Below are 27,874 nucleotides of genomic sequence, written 5' to 3'. Positions count from 1 at the left end.
CTAGGAAAAATCATTACCGACCCAGAGAACTTGTGTACAAAACGTGCCTCTGGGAACAGAATTTAAACTGATGCCTGTTAAATTTAGAAACAGAAAACTTAAATTACAATAAAAAAAACACGTTTCACAAAGCTTATTTAGTAGGAAATGAACCTTTTATGGCTTGATCTTCCTATAGAAGTGGGATTTACCAGATGACTTCGAAGAAAAGATTAAATAGTGGTTTGATCAGTATGGATAAGGCATTTCCCTTTTGAAATCTCCACAGCATATTTAATATTATGTGTTAATTTGAAAATAAATACCTGGTAGTATTGCACAAGAAAATTCTGTTCGCTACAACTTGCATAAAGCATTCACTTCATATATAGAATCAGAAAGAAAATATTTAATATTTATTTATTATTTTTTATTCAATCTTCAGTCAATGTATAATACTAGGAAGAAATTCTTGAACATCTACCTTTGATCATACATACACAATTTTTTACTTTAATACATCACCACAATTTCATATCAATAATATTAATGCAGAAATGCTGTCATGATATGTCATAAATATTAAATGCAATTTCATCTTGAAATATATATTAATACTTCATTTTTCACCTCGGGACGATGTTTGTTATTGCACTTATTTCTTCACTCAAAATTATTAAGGAGATAATGTTCATGTTCAGTTATCAAGAAATGAACAAAAATGTATACATATTTTTGAAGGGTCCTTTCATAGAAAGGAATTTTGTAGACAGCATAGTTAATGAGAAGCCCAGATTTTAGGCTGTTTTTATCATAATGTGGACATGATGAATCACTGATAATATGCACAGATATTAACAAGATAATTTTACTTCAAACAATATACTTCAAACAACCTGAGATCAAAGTTTCAAAATTAATTATTATATTTTTAGGAGGTAATATATTTGGCTTGTCATTCCAATGTCAATAATGTTCGAAATTCATCGACTGAAATTTCAACCATGAAAGCAAATTTCAAAGAAATTTCCCTGCATTTTCATTTACTATAATACCTATTAATAAGTTCATGTTTAATGAATATGTTTAATTGTCAATAGTCACTTTGAAGAGACTGATATTCAATGAATTGAATGGAATAAAAAGATGAGTGAAGCTCATCCTCTATAAATGTATACATGTACGAGGCAGTATTGCTCTAAAGAGTTGATGAAAGTCCTCCATTTGATTAAAAAAGAAAATCAAACAAAACAGTTATCAATCACTAGACACACATCGACTAGCAATACACAATAGGTGTCCATATAAACATGTGGAAAGACAATTGAGTATTGTAGACTAGAATGAGGGCGGTCATCATAAGTCGTCCCTATCAAAGTCCCACCCTTCATCATCATCTCCCTCCCCCTCGCTGCTACAGTCCGCGTCATTGTCACTGGAGAGCTCAGGGGTGGGGACATGGATCGGTATAACGATTCCGTCTTCTTCGCTGATAGTGGCCGACAGCCATTCGTTGACGCGCGATACCGCTTGGTCATGGAAGTCCAGATCCTCCAACATGGACTCGGAATGGAGGCGGGATTTCGTCATTGGCTCGATCAATTGAAAGTGTTTTGGCAGATCGGGAGCTGAGGCAGAGCCAGGTAGAGATTTCAATTGCCTGGGGGTTTCCCCATCATCACTGTGACTCTGCGAGACAGAGCCTTCCCCTGAGAAATGCACTGTAGGTAATATGACGTGATGGGATGGAGGAGGTGCAGTATGATTGGACATGAGGAGTTTATTTTTGACTCCAAAGTTGTCAATCATAGATGGCACTGGAAGATCATCCACACTATCATTATGGTGACTCCATGGAGGTGGAAGAGTATCTCCAGACTGATGGCTCTTGCTATCAGTCTCATCCAAAGCAGTTTGTAACTTAGCAACACAGGCATCCAGACACTTTCCAATCTGATCCGTCTTGAATACGTCAAAGACCGATGTATGCATGTGCCTGGACACTGGAATTAAGGTCATTTCAGGGGAGGCATAGGGAGACCCCGACTCCTTCAGATGACTGTACGAGAGGTTATTCACCCACGTAGGGGCCTCTGCAACCACTGGGGCACTGTCATCAGAGTAAGCAAGGGATGTGGAAAATGGAATAGGATCCCGTGGGAAATTTCTCCACGGGAAAAAAGATTCAGCTGCAGTGCCAACTTGTTCCATTGCCTTAGGCAATTCACCATTGGGCAGTTCACTATTGGTGACTACATCATGTGTTTCAATGTTGGAATGATGGGAAGCCGTCTTCCAAGGTAAGGGAAGTTCCAATGGTGTGACAGTGTTTGGTGTTTCCTCTTCGTTTGCATAGGTGATCGTGGATGGTTCTGACATAGTGTCTCCGTAGGAAAAACTCTCAGATGAGAAGTCAGAAATTCCCGTGTTCTGTTCCACTCCAACAGCTAGTGATAAGAAACAAAACTTTCTCAGTCTGCTATTTGATTTCAGTGTGCTTTAATAATTTCTAATACTGTTACAATTCTTTTGTCATGGAAATGATTATCTCATATAAATATTACATAAATTACAATAAATTATGTGTAGAAATAATTTTTTTCAATACATTACATCATTTGCATTCTTTGTTTGATTATATAATCTTGAATATGTAATACAAACAAACAAAAAAAACCCCAACAAAACAAACAAAAAATATTCACAAAAACCCAGCAAAGATATATAAAGAAAAGTTAGATATCACATTGACAGTTAGTAAATGTACAAAATACAAGGTTATATTCTGATGAGTATAGAGACTTAGTTAGAATATCACACAGGTATGTTTTAATTCATTAATATACAAATATTCCAGCTTTGGACTAGCACCTGACCCCTCCCCCTTTTTCAATTGATGCTGTCAATGTGTTGGATGTGTTTTAATTGCAAAGACTGTTACTTTTAAATTTAACAAAATCAGTCTTGTATGTTAATTTATCTACAATAAGCTATCATTGAGAAAGCAGATTTAAATGTGAAATTTCAATAACGATTGATTGTTCCCCTTCTCGCTTTTTTTTCATTTGGGGTCAGGTGCCATCTAGTATATTAGTAAGAAGAAAACAAAATGGAATATATACTGTATATCATCATGCAGATGTGCAGACAAAACATAAATACAAAGTTGTTACAATGTGATTAAATGCTTTTTGTATACTGCTAGAAAATATTAAAAGTTGTTCCAAAAGTATCAGCAGAAGCAGACACATACATGTATATATAATCAGGTTTATAAAACAAACTCAATTACCCTAGATATAGTGAAATGATATTAGTAAAATAAACAATTTACTTATAACTACAACAATCTACGTATATTTAGAACTACAAAACAGGGTGACCTAAACATCATGTTAAGCATTAGAAAAAAAATATTTAAAATTTGTTCCCATGGTCAAGCATGATTCAAAATAAATGATAAATGCAACTGAAAAACCATGATTCAGCTAGATTACAAAAGCCCATCACAAAACAAACATGCTATAATTAGTCCACACCAGTCACAAGAATTATTTACCATTGTCCAATGGCTGTTTGAATGTAATGGTGACATTTTCAAATTCTTCACTATCTTCACCTGCAAACAAAAGTCAAGAGTAAATATACACTGGTATACATATATATGCACAAACAAAGCTTAACCCAAGGCGGCTAAAATTAAGTTTTAAAACTGGCATCACATGAATGTAGAGAAAAAACATCTCTATTCAGGTTTTTTTTAATGTAACAGTACATACCATTGGCTGTTCCTTTTTCTGCTGTATTGCTTCCCCCTCCCACAGGTGGGGATGTCCTGGGTCTCTCCATGACCACTGTTTCACTGACAACAGGATCTTCCACGCACTTGTATATAACTGGAGATCCCTCTGTGTTCACTGACCCAGACTCCTGTGTTACGTATGATAAATGAATTAATATCAAATTATCTACAATCGTCAGCGTACATTAAGCATTTAGACATTGCCGCATTTTAAAAATGTTTTGGTTTCTTATGTTTCATAATATTAAAATTAAAATAAAATGCCCATTTGAAACATCTGTGACCAAATTTGATTTTAAAGTCTTTACCGGTATATTGTTTTTAATACATACAATATCTTGGCACTTGTAAATTCATACGCAAAAAATTGAATATAACAGAAATTTTATTCTTTGTCATATGTATCAAAAAATAATTTGAAAAAGCAAGACACCAGATGAATAATATTCCACTTAAGAAATTAAAATTCACTGCCCTCAACAATCCATAATCAAATCAAAAGTCGTTATCCAAAAGAATAAAACATTAAAATGAAGATTTCTTAAGAGTTCAAATCCTATTTGAATATTGACAATTTAACAAATTCCTTCTTAATACAAAGGATAAACCAAACAAAACTCTTACATTTTGATTTGAAGTTTCCAGTTGTTCATTGGCCATGCTCTCTCCACGGAAACCAGAGTTTACAAAGCCCGACGGAGTTCTTCTGTACACATTTGAAGCCCTGTAAACAAGACAACACAGACGTTAAACCGGGTCAGTCAGTTTTAGATGTCACAGCTACCACAAACTTACGTCTTATGTGGTGAATCGTAACTAACGAAATGTCATCCTCTAGGGCGCATTCTCTCATCCAAAGACCCTGGCCCCCGAAAAAATATACCTTATGAATGCACCTCCCCCTATAAATCACAACTGATGACACTCAAAGTGTCTGTTGTTTTGCATATCCCATCAACTTTATATGGCAGCAAGGTCCTGTCCTATTTCCATTTCGAGTCTTTTAATTGCAAGTCTTACTTAAGAGCAAATAAATAATAAAACCTTCAACAATTTTATCAGCCCAAATTGAATCTGAGCATGAGAGTCTGCCCATGGTTCCAGTGCTGATCAAGGTGATAGCATTGATTTCTCTTTCTTTTCTTTTTTTCAATTTGCATGAGCTTCTTATATTGCCTATATATCTATCCTTCATGATTTACCACCCTTATCCGAGGGATCAGCAAATCCTGTGTGTTGCATAATGTTTTATTTATTACTCAGACCTCTATTGCTCCTAAAATTAATTCCTATACCCCTTATAACGATTTCTTTTTTTAAACAATATAAAGGTGAATGCGCTCTCTCTCTCTCTCTCTCTCACTCTCTCTCTCTCTCTCTCTCTCTTTCTCTCTCCTAGAACACATACACCTTTGTACTTTAAAAAAAATCCTTTTACATTCATAGCTTAATTTGTCATCCCAAAAGTGCACGCAGCATTTAATCCATGTTCAGAGAAAACAGACCAGAATAACATCGCTACTCTAGAGCCAGCAAAAACCAGCTACCATTCTGATTAGCTAACCAGCCACAATTTACTTCCTTCTATTGATTAACAATTCCAGTATGAAATAACCAAAAAAATCTAAATCTTCCATTACCTGTCTGTACTCAAAAGGAAGTCTGGCTAAAGAGCCCAAGCACTCTCACAGTCAAAATATCTCAGTACAAATCCTCACAACCCCCGATGACCCATAAACACATGGGCCATATCAGTCTAAAGTGCGTGGAGACTCAGTGTGTGCTTTTTATATTTGCGCAGTAGATTTGTAACAGAGTTAAGTAATGAATTCTTACCTAACCATGTGTGTGTTAAATTTGTCATGGTCTACTGGATAAAGACAACCTTTTATAATCCTCTCTTACGTAATTATCTTTCATATAGCACAGCTAGATCCCTCCATTTTGACCATGCATTCATAAATTAAGCATATCTTTTTCTTTAAATTTCAAACCAGGTAATGTCCAAAGCCACGAGACAATATATTAACATAGCTTTGAACATATAAGCATTGTCAAAACCATTTTTTCAGTTCTTTCAAAATGAATAGATCTGCGGGAGCGCCTGAGTGGGTGTTACAAGTTGAATGACTTCTATTGACATACATTTAAACATACTCATGACCCAAGAACCTCTCGTCAGCTGTTTGAAAACGTTAGACTACAGTATGTATTTAAATTTTCTCAAAATTCTGCTGAACCTATAAATGAGTAAGTCTGATAGAATTCCGACACTGAGAGTCATCAGCTGATAAGAGGGTAGATAGTGTTGACATTTTGGATAAAACCCATTAATCTGCAATTTTTTATTCCTAACTACACAAAGCTAATGGGGACTTACATGCTTTGTCTATGTAAATTTAAACTGCCCTAGGATGATTAAGAACAAAACAATAACAAAAAAATTTTTTTTTATCGCTTTCAGCTAGAAAATACATTGAGGCACAATGTACACTGGTAAGGCTTCTTGCAAACTCTTAATCCACCTGATACAATTCTATCAGTGAGATATTTTTAGTTTCTTGGCTAATCCAACTTCGAAGGCTATTAATATTTAAATGGAGGGATTTCTAAGAGCACAATACCAAGTTCCATTAGGTGAAACATAAATGATAACAGATTCTTTTCAATGCCAGCAGCAATCAGTTTTATAACTCTTTTCTGATTTCCACCCGTCAATCAATGTTGCTAAATAAACACTAATTTTATGTACCAGGTAGCCTTCAACTCTATAGCTTCAGCCAAAATCAACATTACAGTTCAAACATGGCTGCCCTGTGCCACCTGACGATATTTTTATTTCTTTGTTCTACCAAGTAACCATGTGTTTATACAATAAAAAAAAACCGGAACTTACCCTGTGCTAACAAGAGGCTTTTTCTGGTTGACGTCCACTTCATTGCCGATCTGGTCAAGAGCTTCCGCGACACTGATTGTGTGGTACACCTCCAACACCTTCTTTGCCTTTGTCTGGGGGACTTCTTTGTTGAACAGGGGCTTCAGGTAGTTGTGATTAAAATGCCGGAATCTGTAAACAAAAGGCTCAAGATAAAGGACTTTATCAGGCAAACCCCTAAAAGGGCATTAGGTCACCCTAAGGATGGAGAACTCTGAAATCTGGGAGTGGATCTACAGGTTGTTCCTCCTGTGAATGAAGATCAAATCTGATAAATTTCAACTGAAATGGGCACTTACAAATGGTTCATGCGTTCATTCAACTTGCTTTCATAACTATAATGTACTTTTTCCCAGTGATTATAGCAAAAGCAATTCCTCCTTCGACTTCCTAAGAAATAAGTACCTGGTACATGCTTGGCAATTAAATTATTTTTACTTCCTATGTGCCCTGCAAATCTCATTCAAGTCTCACAATCAATATAATAATAAAACATGACCACATTTAAAGACACTTATAATAATTTTCACATCAGAAAAAAAGGTTTGACGTACATCCAATGTGATTTGTGATTTGGTAAACAAAAAACCACAATCCAAATATGATTAAGAATACTCAAATGAAAACCTGAAATATGATTAATAAGAATTTCAATCTTTAAAAGCGCATCATATATCAATGGATTCAAAACCAATCTACAACCGATTTTAAAATCATATTGTCTACCTGCAAATACACAAAAACTCTATCACAATATACTCAATAACTGTTCCCACAAGAAACCAAGCACCCAAAACAAATCTTGACACAAAAATTTTAATTTTTGTTTCATAAGTTGGTACGTTGCCCATATAAAATACACCGTTTTGTCAATAACATGACTTGCAAAACCTGCAGCAAGTAAAAGAGAGCCAATCGTTCCCAGCAGGCTTAACAAAGTGAAATTTTACAGCAAACGGAGAAGGAGAATTGATTTTGATTATCACAGAGGATCTTGTAATGACTTGTAAAAAACCAGAGCCAGAACTGAGTGCACTTCCCAGCGTAGGGAGACAGTTATGTCAGCCTCCACAGCTTGTTATATCACTCCATACAACACTGTATGTGAAGAATTATCCTCCTCCTCCTCTTCCTCCTCCTCTATCATCATCATTAACATTGCCATCATCGTAATCATCATCATCATTACCTGGTGTTTCCATTACTAGTATATGCATAACTTACCCATCCATACTCTCTCCGAAAAGTTAACCATAGCAAGTCTAGATTGTCTCACATTATCTTCATTATCCCCCCTGACATTCCCACTTATATAAGTTTAGAAGTGATGAATTTTCTTTCTCTTCTCTCGTGAGAAAACCGTAAGGATGGAAAACTCAAAACCCTTCAGAGGAATTACCACATGATCACCATACAGTTATCCTATTTTAACCTCGACCATATTCAGCTGACACACAGAATTCAGGACTGAAGGCATACCATTAATTTCCTTCACAAAATAAATTGCAAGAATTTGATATTTTCCTTTCCGTCATGCAATTGTTGGATCAATAATTGCTAGAATAAAGAGACACTGACAATTAAGTGGAGAGAGACAAGTGCCTGATATATCTGTCCCTTGTGTGCTAAGAAATGGAAACCCAGCATACTGGTAGAATACTGTCTACTGGTATTAACTAAAATAATCTGCCTGCCAAATTTGGTTTCTAATTGTCATCTTCTAATCCATAAAAGGAATAAATTAAAAAAAAACCCAGCCATATTCAGCATTTTAAACTTTTAATTATATAATTGTAAAACTATCAGTATGTAAAAAATAAACGTGCTCTTGAGCTGACATTGTGACATCCGAAAAGAAAGGGTGTGAAAATTGCTATAAAAATATTTTGATCTTCAACTGCTGAATAGAAGTACAAGTTAGTACATACTTAACTTTTTCGTGGAAATTATATCTCATGAATATTTATACGTATAAGAACACACAAAGCGAGAACATCATCACACATTAAAAGCAATCCGTTCTGTTTGTGTGATCATGCACTTCTACTAAATGTCAAGGACGTAATCGTTTAAAATCAGGGACCTAGTCCGTGACCATTTAATTACATTTAATACAGCCCGATAAGGATTATGATAAAGCTGTTGGACAAGAGGATTAATTTTTCTTACATCTTTTTTTTTTGTTAAGAAAATTAATCTGACATACTTTTGTTGAACCAATAACAACCCCAAGATCTTTATGAGACAATTAATACTAAAGCACACTCAGTTCTGTTATCTGGGATCAGGGTTTAACTAGAAATGATGAAGACTTAATTAGACGACCCAAATTTATAAACCTCCGGATGACCTATATATATATGGACTATAGTGACCAGCTTACCATCTATCACTTCCCTATCTGGGACCTACAGAAGTAAGCCAATCTAGACAGAAGCCATCATCATAATGGCTGGGTCACAGATTTATGGTCAGTAGACATTGAAGATTAGGAACACACACAAACACCTACTTCATCTTGTCAAAGTAATTACACAGTTTATCACTCCCCCAAATGGGCACCAGAAGCTGGATGCACTGTGAGTTTACATGGCCACAAACTAAGCCCCAAACTCCTAGCTATTTTACGACTGTATCAACAGCAGACATTTCATGGGTGATTTAATTTGAATTACAAATAATTATGACTATACTGTACTACTCATTAGGGCGTTATTCAAATATATCCCGAAACAGAAGGCTAATTTGACTTAAACAAGGATAAGTTTATCTTAAGTAAATGGATACATTCATTGTGAAACAATATTAAAAGTCAGTGACAAAAGAAAATGCGTAGTACAACAGGACCTTATGTATCTCACAATTACTCACTGCTGCAATTTCGTACCATCTCTTAAAGGGGCATCGTCATGATTTAAGTCAAAAATTATTTTTCCTATTTAATGTTTACAATGCTTCAGTAAGGTATTTCCAATACTCAATCCAAAATATGAGTGTTAGTCGTTGTTTTAGATGCGAGATATTGAGCTCACTATTCTATGTTGTGTAAACAAATCTCAGGCCATGTTTTAATTAATATTTTGAATGTTAAAGTGAAAATTCCAGTTTTAGACCTAAAATGAAAGTAACAAATGCTAATAACTGTTTATTTATGTTTTAAACGAATAAGCAGCTAGAAAATTTAGAGTGAGATCTGTATCTTGCTCTACAACAAACAGTTAAATTTTGGTTGATCATTAGAAATGCATCTCTGAAGCACTGTAAACAATAAGAATAAAATTTGACCAAAAATCATGACCATGCCCCTTTAATATTGTCCGATCGATCCTTATGATTTGATAGCTTTACATGAAAGTTTCTGCTGACACTCAATAAGTGCAGAGAGCCAGACACTCAATGAATGGAGAGACCCTGGACACAGCTGTGTGGGATAGATAGTGGTCAATGACGTGAACAAGAAATTGGATTTTTTTATATTACAAACAAAAAAAATGAATAAAAATCAATATCACCTGTGAAATGAAGAGTACTATTTCAATCCATAGATTATTATATAAAAATGACTTAGCAATACATCCTCCTACAGTCGAGATCATGATCTATTGGTCTACCACAGTCTGCTGTAAATGTACAAGTATGACTTTACCTGTATGTACAAATAAACAACAAGTACAGTCAAACTTCATTGTCCCTAACTAGATGAGACGGTTTAAAAACTTTGAGATATCTGAGTATTCAAAATATCGAGGGTAAAATACATAAAAAATAAGTGGTTGGGACTTACAAATCACTTCCACATATCCACTGTATTCCAGATATCACTGTTCAAGATATATAAGTTCAACTGTATATATCAGTAGACATGCCTTGCCGCCCCCCCCCCCCTTTTTTTTTCTCTGCCACAATAAGTACATACTTAATTACACTTTAATTAACACGAATATAATTAAGACTATAATTAAACAATTAACTTACTTGATACGCATCAGGTTGTGACTGGAATGCTTCGTAATTCCCTCCATCCCTGCCATTATATGGTCAATGAACTGAAAGTCAAAAAAGAGAAATCTCATCAGAGAAACCCTTCCATGATACTGACTCCATTAATCGACAATCCTGGACGGACACTTGTCAAGATATGAAATACCACATACAGCTTCCTTCCATTTTCTTTGTATTTTGAAACACTAGACACTATGTCCTTATTTTCTGAATATTTTAGTTTCAATTTATCGGTTACATTTGTATTCATGCTACACACAAATTAAAAGAAACAAATAATGAATAACAGGAAATATATTTGATAGTGGAGTGAACTAATTTGTCACCACTGATAGGAAATAGAACATGATACTTGGTAAAAATCACTAAAATAGTTCATTTGTACTTCATAGGTTGTGTGACCCAAAAACCATACAATGTATCAATAACTTTAGTACGTTTCACAATAATCCAAGTACCATAATACTAATTGCGAAAATTTCTGACTAAGTTGTATACACAGGTGACATACGCGATGATGAATGCATTGTTGCAACCACTATCTAAATAAAACCACTATTGAATAAATTATTTCAATAGTGGTTAGGAGTGTATTTCATTAGAAGAATCCATACAATCATTCTTGAAAATATGGTCCATTTACTTCACATAATGTATATAATTTAACCTTGTCCTGTAGTTGCGAAAATATATGTACTACAATCATAATTTGACCCTGTCCCATTTCTATAAAACCAGATCATGGGTCAAAATATGTACATTTTGACCTATTTTATGTAGTAATTCATGTACATTGTTTACAATGACGTCCGTATGTTGAGTAAATTACATTCAACTGCACAAGGCTGGAGGACAGTACAACTGTCCAACTCATGAAATTTTTTCACAGACTACAAGAACTAGGTTCTTTAATTTTCCTAATCCATATGCTTTTGTGGACTAAATTTAAAGTTTTTGGAATCTTTTGATAAATCTTCTGAATCACATAATGATTAAAGGGGTTTTTGTCCCCCAAAAGATAACAAAGATGGAAGTCAGCTGATGAAGGGAAAGAAGATGGTGTTAATACTTACAGATTCTTGGATTTTCTCTGTCATTTTTGGGTCATTATCCCCTTCTTTTTTCACTTTGAGGGCATTTACAACAGGTTTAATGGAGATTCCCTGAAAAATTAAAACAGATTTGAACCAGCTCGCCTTCTCAGCTATATATTCACCCCCAAATACATTCACTTAAAAGCTAGCTAGCTAGCTAGAGCTTCATTGATTTCACACTGCACGGCATTCAGGCATGCTCCGTCACAAGGACGTACTTCCCGTTATCAACCTCAACATCAGCTGAACTTGTACATCGCAAGTGGTAACAACCAACTTTCCTCCCCCAAAAATATGTCTCATACCAGCCCAAAAAATATGACACTAATATACCTGACAAACAAAACAGAAAAAAATTCCACAAACCTGTAAAGTGAAGACACCCTCGCCATTCTTTAGCGATTTATGTCGTCACAACAATATGTATACACCCAAGAAGGAAATGACAATCAAAGAGAGCTTTTGTGATTATAAAGGGAGCGGATCAAGATTCAATTCAAAATACATGTAACACCAAACATAATAACCCCCCTGCCCGCACTGTGATCCCATCACATTTAAAAAGTTTAAATACCTACCCAATGAACGCATTAATGAATTGGAACAGCAGATTAATTGGATTTTGGAATTGAATGACCATTCACAGGGTAAGTGGCCGTTTACAATGTAAGTGACCTCAGTGACATCAAAAACGGATTAAACCTACATGGTCAAGGATTACAGAACTTAATATTCATACAGATGGCTTACAAGCAAGCGCGGATCAATCCAGGGGAGGGGTTGGGGGAGTCATAGTCATGGATTCCAGAATATTCTGCGTCCCCGCCCCCCCAAACCACCCCCCCCCCCCCCCCCCCCCCCCCCCCCCCCCCCCCCGAAAAATAAAAGCTTCTCAAAATCACATAATTAAGTTATCGAAAATAAGCCTCCAAACCTCTATGACAAACAAATTAACCCTCAGACCCCCCCTAAAAAAATTCCAATTTCCTATGTCAAAGCCTGATTAGTACATTTTGTAACATTGAAGCATGAGATAAATTACTGTATTTGCGTATTCCAAAAAATTGAATACATGACAATAAATATAGCTAGAGCCAAAAAGATTTGCATTCAAAACAATTCAAATTGGTATTTAAAACGAACTTGAATTTACAATGCTGTCATTGAGCAAATATATTCTGTGAGTATTGCCAACTTCAGAGCAAACACTCCACACACTGACTGACACAGTAACTTACTTATATCTCAGGTCACATTTATCATTTATTCACAATATAAAGTAAGGGCAGATTGCATGATGTCCAATTTACTAAATCATCTAATAACTATTAATACTTAAAGAATAAACATGTTACTGTACTGTATTGGCATGCAGACAAATGCTCCCTGCACAGATATTGAGACAAAAACAATTACTCAAATTTGTTTTACAATCATAATTCATTACTGCCTTTCTGAGGGTGCTTTGAAAGGTCATCAGTTATAAGCAATTAGTTATTTTTCTGGTTACCCAAGCTCCTGTGTAATTCAAGGCAATTACCGAGCTCAGGGTGGGAAGTCAGTGGCACTGCTTAATCAGAAAAACGGAGTCTTGTGCTGCAACATCTACATACTGATCAATGCTCTAGAACATGTACTTACTAAGAGACTTGGAAGGTATAAGGGGTCATGTCTACGGCCATACATTTAACTGAAAATCCTCAGTTATCAGCCCAATACTTAGCACCACATTGAGCCTGAAATTAGCTAGTTTATGACACTTTATAAGCTGACTTTTCGACTTATTAATGAGTACTATATGGAATAATGACAGCATTGCTTGCTTAACTCTGAAATCTTTTGTCTACGTGCAGAAAAGGCACAGTTAAGGCACATAAGGTATTCTATCACGTACCATGCTTTGTTGTGTAGTTGACATCTTTTTTCTTATACTTACTCATACATATTAATTTAATATTATTTGTACTTTGTCATTTACCGTTACCTTGTTTACATATCTGCATTAAATAAATGTAGATTTTGCTTTGCAATTAAGTTCCTCGCTGGATCATAATGTTAAGTACATTAGCAGTATTCCAAGAGTAAGATATTTAGATTTTCTCATTATAGATTCTCATAATATATTTGTTTTTCATTCTTGAAAATATTTTTATTTGGGTAAAAAGGGGCCAATTGACATGAACATGTTGGACTAGATCTCTTTATAAAATCGACGAGAATTGAAAATTAGGACAGAAAACAATCTAGTGAGATCCCCTCAAATTAAATAGAGGTCAACTTTAAAGCCCTTTAATAGTACTGCTGAAATTAAATTAAACACCATATACATATGCTAGAATTGAAAACACATACCGGTATATACATGAATAACCAAAAACATTAGAAATTTTTAAGTTTTTATAATTTCATTACAACTTGCACAAAAAAATATTGGGATCATGATAAAAAATAGTTAACTAGCTGGCATCGTTATGGCAACGAAGTCAGTTTAATTATTTAAGCCAATATGTTACTCAAAGAACAACACATGCCACCCTTCAATAACTATTCATATTGATGTGTTGTTTTTGAAAAAGATTTACATTCATCATTAAGTCATAAATTGCAAAATCATAAATGATCATATTCATTCTCACTCTCCTATAATTCAAAAAGTAGTGTAATAACATGTTTACTTGACCCAGAAAAACCCCCATGCGGTAAAACCAGCCAGGAGACACCTGACAGATGCAATGAGCCAATAACCTTGTGAAGATCAACAAATTAATCAATTCTAATATTTTATTCAAATTATTATATTGTTGCTTAAAATTGCTAAATATTTTAAGACGGTAGTATAACTGCTCACTTTTGTATATCACTAAGGGCGTGAAAGGAAGGCGAGACCCCTCCTAAATTTTACAACTCAATATTATCTGGTACATGCAAGCAAAACAATAATCATGTGCAGGGAAAAGTCGTGTATTAAATTGAATGAAACCATGCAGTCATTTCAAAATATCTTTTACTACAAAATTATCTCTAAAAATCATTCCACATGGATGGAAAATATCACCATGCATCTAAAAAAAAAATTCTACGGATTTCCAACAAATATATGTCAACTGAGCTTTATCAACTGTAACACAAATTTCTGTACAAATTACTCTGACTTGTACAATTGACAATTGTTGATACAAAATATAAGCAAAGCGCGGTTGAACTCTCAGTGCAGTGTTTCAAAATAATCTACCCCTAAACGCCAATAAAAATTCTATGTCTCAATTCTCCATGCCAAATAAACAAATAGGAATATCTGCAATGATAAATTAGAATCAATATCAATTAAAAGAAGAGAAAATCAGACCTGATAAAAATTTACATCCTGCCGTTCTTCCTTGCGTAGTGTATTGTATTGAGCTGAGCGAAACCAAAACAAACTGGAATAAACTACTCTATCATTCCACATTAATAGTCTTTATAGAAATTATAGCTCACAGTTCTGATGATTGACAGCTTGGGTCTCTTTAAATCCCCCTCAAATTTCTCAAAAAAGAATCAATTTGGAAATCAATGTAGAAATTATATATACATGTATAATATCCAACACATCAACAAGCTATTTTTCTGTTAATGACCCCTAATATATCTGTTGCCTTATACATGAACCAGGAATATACATCATCTCTGAACACCTATTAGTAATTATGTACTTACAGATATATAAGTCTTTTCACAGCATTTCCTCAGTATTCCCCACTTCTAGACATGCAGTGCTTATATAAATACTGGACGCTGTTATATAATCGCTAAGCAACTTGTTTATCGCCTTATATTTAACACAAAAACCACAAACTGTTAAAAAATCAAACTACATGTACGTCAGAGGTATATAGACTTTCAGAGTAGTTAATTATCTTGAACATCTCTATAGATTTCGTTGCCTGCACATTGACATAAGCAAGATGCCTGGGTTGTAACAGCTAACATAATTGGAGATGAGATTTTCCTATAGAGCAGGCCTATCTAGAACACCTTGAACAACAAGGGTGAAATCACCAAGTATCTATTCAAACAAGTGCTTAAAGAACAAAAAAGAAACTGAAACATAAAACATTAGACGGCTGATGTTACCTATTTCTTCCATGCTTTAGTGCACTCAAAACAACATTTTAAAAAAACATAAACATCTCTAAGTAGCCTAGTTCTTGTTGACCGAGAAAGCACACACCCCTTTGCAGTTTTCACATTTGTCAATTAGGAACTAATTACCAATAACCTAAAAATATTGATACTTAGTCTACCAGTCATTACATGTATGTCCAGGTAATCACAATCTCCATGATTTATGAAGCATTGAACCTTAATTATATAAGCCTGCTCCAAGTTTTTCCAGCACATATATCAATTAGTATGTTCAGAATACAAGTACCGGGTATATGTATATCTATACTTCAGTCATTAAGATTTTCTCGCAACAAATTAAGATTGGATAGGAAAACTTCAGCTTTCTCGGCTCTAAAATGCAAACTACGGGTAAGACATTCCTTTTCAAGCATGCACCAAATTATCCATTTTTTAGATTCACTTTTGAAACATGCTGGTAGCAATAGCTTTGCTATATGCCCCATACTTCATGTATGTTTGCTATGTTATGTCAAATACTATATTGGCTATGCTTTGTCATATAAAATACTATTCTAGCTATAATATATCACATAGTATGCTACCTTTGTCAGCTACCTACATATGCTATACAACATACTATGCTATCAGTTAGTGACCAACGAAATCATAACTACAATAAACTATTAGATATTGCACTTCAATGACAATTAATTTCATAGATCAACTCAACAACAAAGTCCACGAATGAACATTTATGAAACCACTGCATTATTTACTCCTCCATAAATTTAATTTGATGGTCATGGCCATTTTTAGACTACATAAACCCCCTTAAAAAATAAAAATTTTATGTAAATTAAGATAAATTGTAGATTCCTAATTAAATGCTAGGAATTAAAATCTGCATAAAATCTCCAGAAGCAGCCCTCGCTGATTTCAAAATCTCGCTTTTATTTTTCATACAGTTTTGAACTTTAGGAAATTATAACTTAAAATTGGTGCTCACAATTTTATATTCTCATGATTTGATACAAAATAGCGGAATTGCAGAATTTAAGTACTCACGTAAAATAAGGAATTTACAGTAGGAAAACATTCAAATTTTAAAGTGAAAGTAAATAAATTTTCTTTACTAAATGATAATTTAAAGATAACAATTTTTTAATATTTAAAAAAAAAAATGAAGTGGATCAATAGTTAATTTGTTGACTACTGAGCCTCCTTAGTAAATTGCCAAATTTTAATATACTGCGTTTTACTCACCTGCACAAACACGGTGAAAAATACGATGACAATGGTTGCCGTCACAAAGAGCTTCTTTTCCGGAACTAGCTCTTCCTCCAATGAGAGCGCTAAACAGAATGCAATGCCACCTCGAAGTCCGCCAAAGGCCATGATGAACTGGTCAATACCAGTCAGCTTCACCAGGCGACGCCGATTTAGAATCCACGATAAAAACATGACTCCTGTAGAGACAACAAATTAACAGGTATCACTGAAGATTACAAACATGGATGGAATTGGCTGAGCTAACTTAGAATCAATTACTGTCTGGCTACAATTACCCTCTTATGTTGTTTTCCCCTATAAATAGGTATTATCATCGGTTCAATTTTAGACTTAATTGTTTTTGTTATATCCATTTATACATAACAAAATGTATGGGTGATTTGTGTATCACAATGATAAACCACATGTCCACAACATCGCTAAATATGTGTAATAAACAGGGTCTCACATCCTGTTTGTTAGAATATATATTTTGCAACAAATGTATGACAGGAACTATGACCAACAACAAAAATCATTCTGTTTCCAGATATCAAATATCAATCTTGATTTTTCAACTATGAACTTTTCTCGATACAATTTGTAACTTTTTGTTACATTTTTAGCTTTTGTTTCACTAAACAATTACATTAGGTATAATTTATCTACTTGACATATTTATGACCATATCATCAATACTGACCCTGCATTGATTAATTTATTTGAAAACGCAGAGAATCTCGTAAAATATTAATGCTCAATGTCATGAAGCAGGACCAGTTTTTAATAGAAATGGAATTATATTTATCATAGATCATTTGGTCTTGCTGAAATTTCATACTTCTACCATTAATAACAAAGAATAATGGGAGAATGTAATAAGCGTATTAATCATATATATACCTAGGACTCTAAATACCAGACAGAAGAGAAGGGCAAAGAAGATGAAAGACAGGTTCCAGTCCAGAGTGTCCACTATAGCTGACAGCCCTAGGAACATGAAGATGATGGTCTCGCTGATATTGGCCAACATTTTCATGAAGTAGCGAATGCTGGTGCGAGTGGAACGCGAGACATTGGCTTCCAAGTAATGACGCAGTACAATGCCACCAAAGGATAATCTGTTGGGAAATTGACAAAAGCTGGGATTATAACTGATGTTACAAAACGTATTAGCGAGAAAAAAAAAAAAAAGGAAAGAAATCTGTCAAGTTTTTAATGACAATATCAAATACTTAAGTGGGTTTTTTTGTGACAGAACACGTAATTTTACAAATTGACAAAGAATAACATTACGTCAAAATGTCTTTTTAACAATTTTAATTAATAATAGAATGTTAGATCCTGACTGTTTTTTCATAAAAACTGACATTGCTGATTTTTAATTAACAAAAAAAGAATACAAAATTTATCATTATCATCACATCCTTTTCAGAGAAAATCTTAATGACAGATGAAACACATTTCTAGAAAGAACGACCTAAATCTTGTTGTTTCATTACAAACACATCTTTTTTTCATCTTTGATTAGTCATTTGTAAAGCCCTTAATGACAGATTTCTGCAGAAACTATGTCAATATCAGATTTTTGGGTCATAGTAACAATGCTGAAATTGTGACTGCGGAAAAGAATATTCAGTGAGACGCAGATTATTTTCTTTAATACGTACGCCAGTATACTGGACAAGTGACACATTTCAGCAGTGAGGTACATTAGGTAACCGATGACAAACACAAAGAGAGGTTCGATGACTTTAACATGCTCCGTATACTTGGTGATGAATCCTCCGAAGAAACCAAAGAGAATGCCGATAAGTGTTCCTCCTATCGCGATGATGAAGAAGGAACCCAGTCCCGTTACTATATCGATGGACTGGATGTTGGACTCTCCGATTTCAATGAATCCCTCAAACATGTGGTACAGCACCTGTAGAAACATTTGTTGTAGTGTTTGAAATCCGAAACTATCAAAACAGCAAGAATTATGTAATATAGGACATCAAGTCTTGATGTAAACAAATGTCTCTTCATTCTACACACCTGCAAGAATTATGTCATATATTGATATCATTTTTTGGGGTAAATACCTCTGCCAACATTAATTATATAATTCAACAAAATTTAGTGCACTCCTCTTTAAGTGATTTGCTTTACCATATATGTATACTACTGTAACTGAAACTAAGTTTCTTTCATTATTTGCTTTGTATACCGGTAATATCATTCCCAAGAGTCTTATAAACTTATCTGTTAGAAAGGATCATATGTTAATCACAAAATCAAAAAATGGTCATCCATGGAACCTCGCTATTATAAAACATTTTTATTTAACTGTACAAGTAACTTACCACAGTCACACCATCATTCAGCAGTGATTCACCAAACACAATGATGTAAAGCATCTGATTCACATGGATTTCCTCAAACACAGAGAGGACCGCGACTGGATCCACAGCCGAAATGAGGCTGCTGAAGATGAAGCAGTCCAAGATGCTGATAGTCCTCCCGAACCAGCCCAGGAGAGAGATGCCATACAGGCAGGCAGCAATGAGGCCAGCACTGATACAGGTGTTGATAAAGGCCAACAATAGGATCGTGCCCAGGTTATCAAAGAATGCCCGCACGGGCATGAAGTAGCCCGCATCGAAGATGATGGGAGGAAGAAGGTAGATGAAGAAGACGTCTGCATTCAGGACATACTCGTCTGTGTTTGCAATGTTGGTGAAGTGGAGAAGAGCCCCCACAATGAGGCCCATGACAATGAGGAGACAACTCTCTGGAATTACTGTAGGGAGCTTGGAATTCAAATGGAATGCTGCACAAAGAAACAAAAACAACATTATCAGAACATGTCAAATTGATTGAAAAAAAATGCACGTAAAAAGATCTTTAGATCTTCTTTAAAAACTGTTTCGATTAAGATGCATCAACACCCTTTTTCTTGAGAACCTTGACATCAGACACTTCTGATTGCAACCATGCTCAGAGATAATGGATTTTATCCATGGTTTTGTATAACTTTATTTATCAACATTTACCAACAAAATAAAAAAATGACAACGTAAAAACCCTTCAAATAACCATGAGTCAGGTTGCAAAAATCCTATCCTTATTTCCCTTCAGACGTATCTGTTACACCTGCTTCTTGTCAATATCAGGATTCAATATGTAAAAGTTAATTCAACAGAGGGGGTATACAATACAATGTATATGCTTTTTATGCTCAGTAATGTGTTTTCCATTCTTTCAATATAAAATGGTGAAAACTAAATGGAAAAAGAGCTTGTATTTGGAGAAATTTCATCCCAAAAATTGAAAACAAGTAATTTTCTTGAAGTCCTGCATGCATTTCTCTGATACAGTTTTAGCTCTTGGGATCTATGTGTATACATCTTTTGCAAACAGTTATGTCAGCAAAAAACATCTCATCTTGATATAGTAACTATTTCCCGGCAATATCGGGCAGCATCTCGACAGTGACTGTTATCCAGCAATATCGTCCAGGATCTAGCCTTGGCTTGTCCTACCTACAGTATCTGTTTATTAGGGGAATTCTGGCAAGGATTATCAATACATAACCACCAATCTGACAGATGCAGCACTAATGGCCTGAAAATCTGGTCACTGCTCTCTGACCTTATAATTAAAGTACAGGAGCCCAAGGGAAAATCAGGACAACTGACCAGATAAAAAATGGACAAAAAATATGGATGGTTGACCAAGCGCCAAGGTCAAAACCTGAATACTGTCCCAACACAGGTGTTTATATATGACAAAAGGTTTTATTAATGCTTGACCTGAACTGTTTACGGTCAGATGAACTATGTTTACATACCCTAGTAAAATGGCTTTATAAATTAACTATAGAAACTCCAAATGCATATGTTACAAAACACAGAAAATTGACTTTGCAACACTTTTGTTTACCAGATTCATTTACCAGTTGAAAAATCATAGAGCAATATTGATTGAACCTGTAGTTTTAACAAAATCTATCCTCAAAGCATTTATAAAGTACAGTACATCTGCACTCTTGTTGATCTAAGAATCATTGTGGATGAGCATGAACCCAAGCAAAGATTCACTCAGAATTTGAGGATTAGACGAGATATTAGCATAGAATTTAAAATATTTACACCAAGAATTCCATGAAAACTTAAAAACATAACATTGCTGAATTTGAAGCATGCACTTAACCCAAAAAATAAAATCTGGTTTCAAAAGTTGTTTGCGTAAAGTATCTAAAAAATTTACAATACAAAAAGAGCTGATCTTCAAAAAACAAATTTGCTGATGAGTGAATAATGTGCATGTTTCTCTATGGAGGAAAGGATATTAAAGAGAAAAAATTACCAGTATATTAAAACAGAATCGAAAATTTGCATCACAGCACATTACACATTGTAACAGTTATATTAATTAAGAATTTATTTAATGAGAGACAGGTCAAACTTGTGGAAATAATTCTTTTCCATGAAAAATTAATAAGTACCAGTATATGTGCCCTCTAAAATAAGAAACACATTTTTTTTTAAAAGATGTCTCAGAAAATTCAACCTTTAAAAAATATCCAATATTCAACAAAGAATTTACACCTTATTATACTAAACTTTCATATTCACTGAGGTAAAGCAAAAGTAAGTGCTGATGCATTAATGTAGGCATATACTTCAGAAGTTTATGCAGAAAAATTCCATGGATCAAACACATCTTCTGCAAGTGTTTATAGATTTATATATCATCCAATCAGCACCTCTCCAAAACACACACAATGAAAATTAACAACATGAAGGACAACAATTTTGGGCCAATAAATATACAATAAAAAGAAAAAAAAAAACTCTGTGATGTTTTAATAACAATTTCTGTGTCAATATCCGTGTTATTTCGGGCCTATATTGACGTCAGTGGATGATCGGTGATTGAATTTAGACACTGTGCGTCTTGCAGCTTCGTTCAACATGTTAACACCAAGAGCACTGCAGATTCCGTGGCAGTGACTGCTATTGAAACTTATCTAGCCAGTTAATATGGATATCAGAATTAGTCTGCTTATTCACAGCTCAGAATACTACTTAGCTTATGTTTATGTCAATTTTTAATAATAATACTCGTCAGATATGCCTTCTATCTGAAACCTCTTATGATTAAAGGGCAATAACTCTTATACTTTTGTTTGAAAACCTGGTACATGTACTCGTGCATTGGCTTAAAATACTGGTGCTACAGGCAAAGACTTTGATAATGTACTCTTGGAATTTCCATTGACTCTTTTTTTCTCTTGTTTATTCCCAGTAAAACACAAAGAGGTAATGCTATGCCTGCAATTCATTGCAATAAAAAACCCTTGATTACAAACACTGGCATATGGGATTAGGCTGGAGAGGTTCCATCTCACAGCTCATCAGATTGTCTACGCTCTGAATTTGATAAATTCCTCCAATTTGGTTCATGTAACATAACTGGAGTCATTTCTCTTGCGTTTTGACTAAAAGGGTTATATTTCAATTTTTTTAAAGGACACCCTCCAGTGACTTACTGTCTGTACATCTGAAAATTTTGCATAACTAAATTGTTAATTGTATACCTTTTGATGCTTTACAGGCATTAGCAATGTCTTATATAACCCAATAAATTAAATTGACATGGAACACAATAAGGGAGAATGCATTGTTTTATGTGACAAGCTAATAACTTCTTTAATTAAATTGCATACACATATATAAGCTGGCATCATCAATAATACATTTGGGCATGCAGACACTCTGCTTTTGATCGGCAGTTCTTCTATTGCACAATGATATAACAGATCTCATGTCAGCATCTGATGTCAGATATGAGTGGGTGGAAACAGAGGTCAGCACCAAGGGTACCATCTGCATGTCAAAACAGACCAGCTTGTCTGCATTTGGCTCTAGAGCCTTGATCCCTTGCTGCTCTGCACCAAAGAACATGGATTTTAGTGCCAGCTAGGAGCTCTAATATGGCTCCATTACACCTGCACTTTAGAATTTTGATACCTCCTGACAATTTTCCCTTACTTCTCTCAAATCATCTGAAAAATGCATTGTCTTCTGCATTATTTTGATAATTAAGCATCGACAAAAAACACAACTAACAAAATGTGCTACATGTAGTCACTAAAGCACATATTCTCTTTCAACTCACTCTGAACAGAGAATGAGGGGGTGGCCCAGAACCCATACTAAAATATTTCACAACAACAAGGTTATATTGTACTGGTATTATGTGATTACCGAGGACATGCATGCACCTGTGATTTTTTGAGATCATTTGAGGGAGGCATGATATTAAGGTTCTTTAAATTGTTTACGACATGAAATTTTGACTTTCCAATATCTAGGCCAACTTTGGTCAGAAATGTCTAAAAATATACCCAGTAATTATGTTATAAATGATCAAGTGTCAAATTTATCAGCAATATGAAGTTGTGTACACTAACGAATATATTCTGAGAAGTGGGAAAGCAACTACCTCAGCAAAATTAATTTAATTCATATCAGTATTGACAAGTCTATGGGTGATATATGATGGAGTAAAGAAGGATATGATATCGGAGGCAGAAATTATACATGTAGACAGTAAAACTTGTAGACATTAAATAGGTTGTTAAACAGACATACAGTGATACTGTACAATATAACCTGTCCTAGCCAATTAATACAGATATAAGACTGAACAAAGCACAAAAATATAAAACAGACACAGCTTACTATAGACTGAGATTTCAGCTGGAAAACATAAATATTACCAAAAGCAGATGTATTCTATTCAATTTCTTTAAAAAAAAAACCCTGATGATTACAGTTGGATGCAGGTATCTATACTTTAATATGTAAATATGTATATTTTTTATACTGAATATATTGACATGTTTTTATAGACTGAGCTTTTTCTTTAAGTTTTCTGACTCCATGCATAATCTAGCAATGTCAGCACTATACATTAATAAACCTACTGTCAAGGCAAAACTGTGCTGCAATACTAATATACAGAACTGAAATATTTGTTAAAATGCTGTTATAGATTATTGCATGAACTCCTATGGCAGAGTCCGAAATAGCCAACATATCCTTCCTCCCTTTGAGGGAATAATAATTTACTCATCACGGTTTTTATAGGGAAGAAGAACTGGGATGGGGGAAGTCTGTCGATCATTTCTCCTGATTCAGAATGATCTATTCAACATACAGGTAATACTGGTCTACACCCTTGTAACCTCTCAGTACTTGCGTAACAGCTTGGGAGTAGGGCGGTGTACGGTGTACGTCTATTGGTGATGCAAGCGGGCCATTAGCAAAGCATATTTACATAAAAGCTGGTTGGTGACACACAAGTTTACCAGTGATGTAACATAGGGGTGTAGATGCGTATTGAACACATCGTTGGGCCGATTATACTAACTAACAAGTCATGGATACTGTACTATGTCAGAGGAGAAAGACGGGATAGGGTAGAGATATAGACCCAAAGATGGAGTCCTAATTCCTAACAAATCAGCAACTGGCCATTACTTAAGCCTTTTGGTTCACTAAAGTGCAAGTAGAGTCAACATCCACTCAACTACAATGTTTATATATTCCTCCGATAATATTTACCTTAAATCGAATTACAACCAGGGTGAATGAATATGCATAGTGATTGAAATTCAACAAGTTTCTTGTCAGTATGTGGGTGAATTTTCATGAAAAATTTTTGGGGGGTAAATTTTGTTGTTGTCTTCTTGTGCTTACACAGTCGACTCATTTGACATGCAGATACTAAAGGTAAACTAAGCCAAGTCACCTCCTTGATAACATAAAGCTGTTTGTACAAACAAAACATAAGGGGTGTAACACTTATATCTAAACATTTTCACACCAGTCAGATTATCAAGTAAGGAACTTTATAAACATATACGCAAATTCTTGGAAAGCACCTCCGATTTAATAGATGAATTTCAGAAATTAGCGAAACCTGTTAGATGCATTACTGTACTTTTTCATCGAATGATTTATATAGACTTAAGTCTCCAAGAAAATGGATAAAAAATCTTTAAATATTTATCACGGATATCTGATGTTTTATCCCCAAGTCAAATAAAAACATGGAAGTCTACTCCTACATGATTCTATATGGTATCACTCCAGGCTAGATTTTCTCTGGTCTCTGGGGTAAAATTATCAATTGTTACACAGTCTGCCATAAGTTGGCTAAACGCATTAACACACAGGAAAAAAAGGACTTGCCGATTCACACATTAAATGGTAATAGTATGTTCTCAGAGCATCCTACACATCATGTATTCTGTAACATCTATCTATATTTTTCCCATTCAAAGTCTGATGAAACTATAATTAGGACGATCCCCAAATGTCAAGTATCAAAATGGTCTGAATCATCAAATGTCTTTTTTCTATTATGGCAATTTCCTCTTTTATTATGAATATTTCATTGGTTTCAGAATTACATCTTTCAAAAGAAGCAAGTTTTTTCTGTGTTTCTTTCATATATATATCTTTTTCTTTGAAGTAAGCTTTTTAACTGAACAATCATTATGACCAAATTTCAGTCAAAAGACTTGAAATTTTCTGTCCAACTTATCAATTTATTAGCCCATTTCTTCATGTCAAATATATTGGTTGACTTTTAACCTACCAAACTCATCTACGCTATCAAATATACTTGTGAAATTTTGTATAGACAGCTGTTTACACTTCATATTTATCAAACACTGCATTCTTGTATTACTCAGGAACAGGTTGAGGGCATAGCTCGCAAAAGCTAGCTCGGAAGATAACGGGTGAAAAACATATTGGATTTTAACAAGTAGATGATCTCACACATTCTCCAAAGAGTCAATGGTTCCAAATTCTTCACAACAAACAGCAATATATCAATGTTTTTGTAATAAAAAACTAATTCATTCTTTATAACAAAGACTTTCTGCCTTACACCAACTGATGAAAAAGCATTAAACAGGTTTGGACCAATGGGATAATATAGCCCGTTTGGGATATGATAATCCAAATGGGAAAAAAATTTCAAGTGCAAAGAATAAAAATTTTGGATTTTGAAATGTTTGATATAAATCCGCATTAATGTGTATCAAATGCAACAACTTTTGGTAATGAAGGTTTTCCATATGTCTATAGTTTGTAAGATTGACCCCCAAGAAGTTTTGAATATACTGAGGGATCAATCTCCATAATAGTACAGTTACATAAAAAGTTGTTTACCAAAAGTTGTTGCATTTCATCTATTCTTATGCGGATTTATATATTAAAAAAAATTAAAATCAAAACTTTTTATTTTTTGCACTTTAAACGTATGTCCCATTTGGGCTATTATATCCCAAACGGGTCATTATATCCCTGGTGGATGTTGCTATTGTACACATTATTTTTGTTTATGTGCATGAACTATTTTCTTTAAATAAAGAAGATTACAATTCCATTTTGTATGAGAATGATTTAAAGTTAAATTGAGACGGGCATATTCAAAACCTATTCTCTTTTGAGAAGTGGACAGGCATAGCCTAGGCCATACCTGTCCACTTCTCAAAAGAGAATAAATCCAAAGTTAATATTCTTGATTTGGATGAAGGGGTCAAATATTATTGCAAATGTTTGCAGACGGTGATTCTGTAAGAACAGAAAGTTTTACAACTAAAAAGAATATCTTAGGTCTGTCTATATATAAGTCTAAAAACCATGAGTATCTGGAGTCTTGGATAAGTTTCATTTCAGAATAATGGGCTAATCAGTAAAATCGATACAGCCTCTTGATTGAATACGCACCTATTTTGGCTAACGCCACGATCAGGATCCAGAGACAAATGACTAGGGGTAGCTCCACCCTCTCAAAATCAAACACTACCAGTTTGTACCGTTCTGTCCCATTGTTGTGTCCCCCTGCCGCCGCCTCTGATGAGGCTAGGATCCTCGCCGGCGCCAACAGCAGCACACAGCTGATCGCTAATCCGAACAAAGCTTTCCAATTCATGTTTCAATGAAATCCACTTCAAATATGTGGAAATTCGTCAAAATGTTGCTCGATATCACAGTTGACCCACACTAGAGACATAGTTCACCCTCCATTTTGATAAAAATTGAATAGTTTTTCAGCTTTTAACTCCGTACATGTACCTAGTCTATCGCCGTCACCGCATCGTCTACATGACCCGCACCTTGGATCCGGTCGAGCTTGCGCAGTGACGATTTGCATAATTAGCCACGTGGTGATAAATTTCCTCCCAAGGCAATACATTGTACAAGTAGGAACCAAAAAGGCACCAAAATTAGTGCATGAGATAATACGTTATGTTAAGAACTATGGAACATGAAATGATAATAATGAACTTGTTATTACACGAGTATAACTGGAACAGCAAAAAATGTGGCTACATAAAACAAAGATTAAAACAAACTAAAAAAAAAAAAGACAGAGAAAAATGAAAACAACAATCAAACGATGGTCACGCCAACATAAACGATTCTTCATAGTTAAAATAATTTTCAAAGATTAAATTCCTAAATGTACGATTAGGCTATTTCTGGCGCATCGTCAAATGAATTATTGATTAACATTAATGCAAGTAATGTGAATTATAGATTATTGATGAATGCAAATTAAGATATTTTCAAAAAACTAAGTCCTGTAAAAATACTTCCTGGGTAAAACTGA

The 27,874-nt window shown here is 34.5% G+C and overlaps 1 protein-coding gene across 1 annotated transcript; it reads right to left on the bottom strand.

Annotated features, from left to right (window-relative positions):
- Positions 1 to 380: 380 nt before the first annotated feature.
- LOC128187247 (probable Na(+)/H(+) antiporter nhx-9) lies at positions 381 to 27,360 on the bottom strand. The gene is made up of 12 exons (XM_052857546.1): positions 26,989 to 27,360; positions 19,537 to 20,003; positions 18,859 to 19,115; positions 18,092 to 18,309; positions 17,183 to 17,385; positions 11,792 to 11,881; positions 10,692 to 10,762; positions 6,678 to 6,848; positions 4,406 to 4,505; positions 3,759 to 3,909; positions 3,539 to 3,598; positions 381 to 2,426 (listed from the first exon to the last, which is right to left on the bottom strand). Exons 1-12 carry the CDS (start codon positions 27,191 to 27,193, stop codon positions 1,336 to 1,338), a joined length of 3,084 nt encoding a protein of 1,027 aa, XP_052713506.1. The 5' UTR covers positions 27,194 to 27,360; the 3' UTR covers positions 381 to 1,335.
- Positions 27,361 to 27,874: the final 514 nt, after the last annotated feature.

Source organism: Crassostrea angulata, chromosome 6 (genome assembly GCF_025612915.1).
Source record: "Crassostrea angulata isolate pt1a10 chromosome 6, ASM2561291v2, whole genome shotgun sequence".
Classification (NCBI taxonomy): Eukaryota; Metazoa; Mollusca; class Bivalvia; order Ostreida; family Ostreidae; genus Magallana; species Magallana angulata.
Note: the sequence above shows the minus strand (reverse complement) of the source record. Positions and strands in the feature narration are given on the sequence as shown.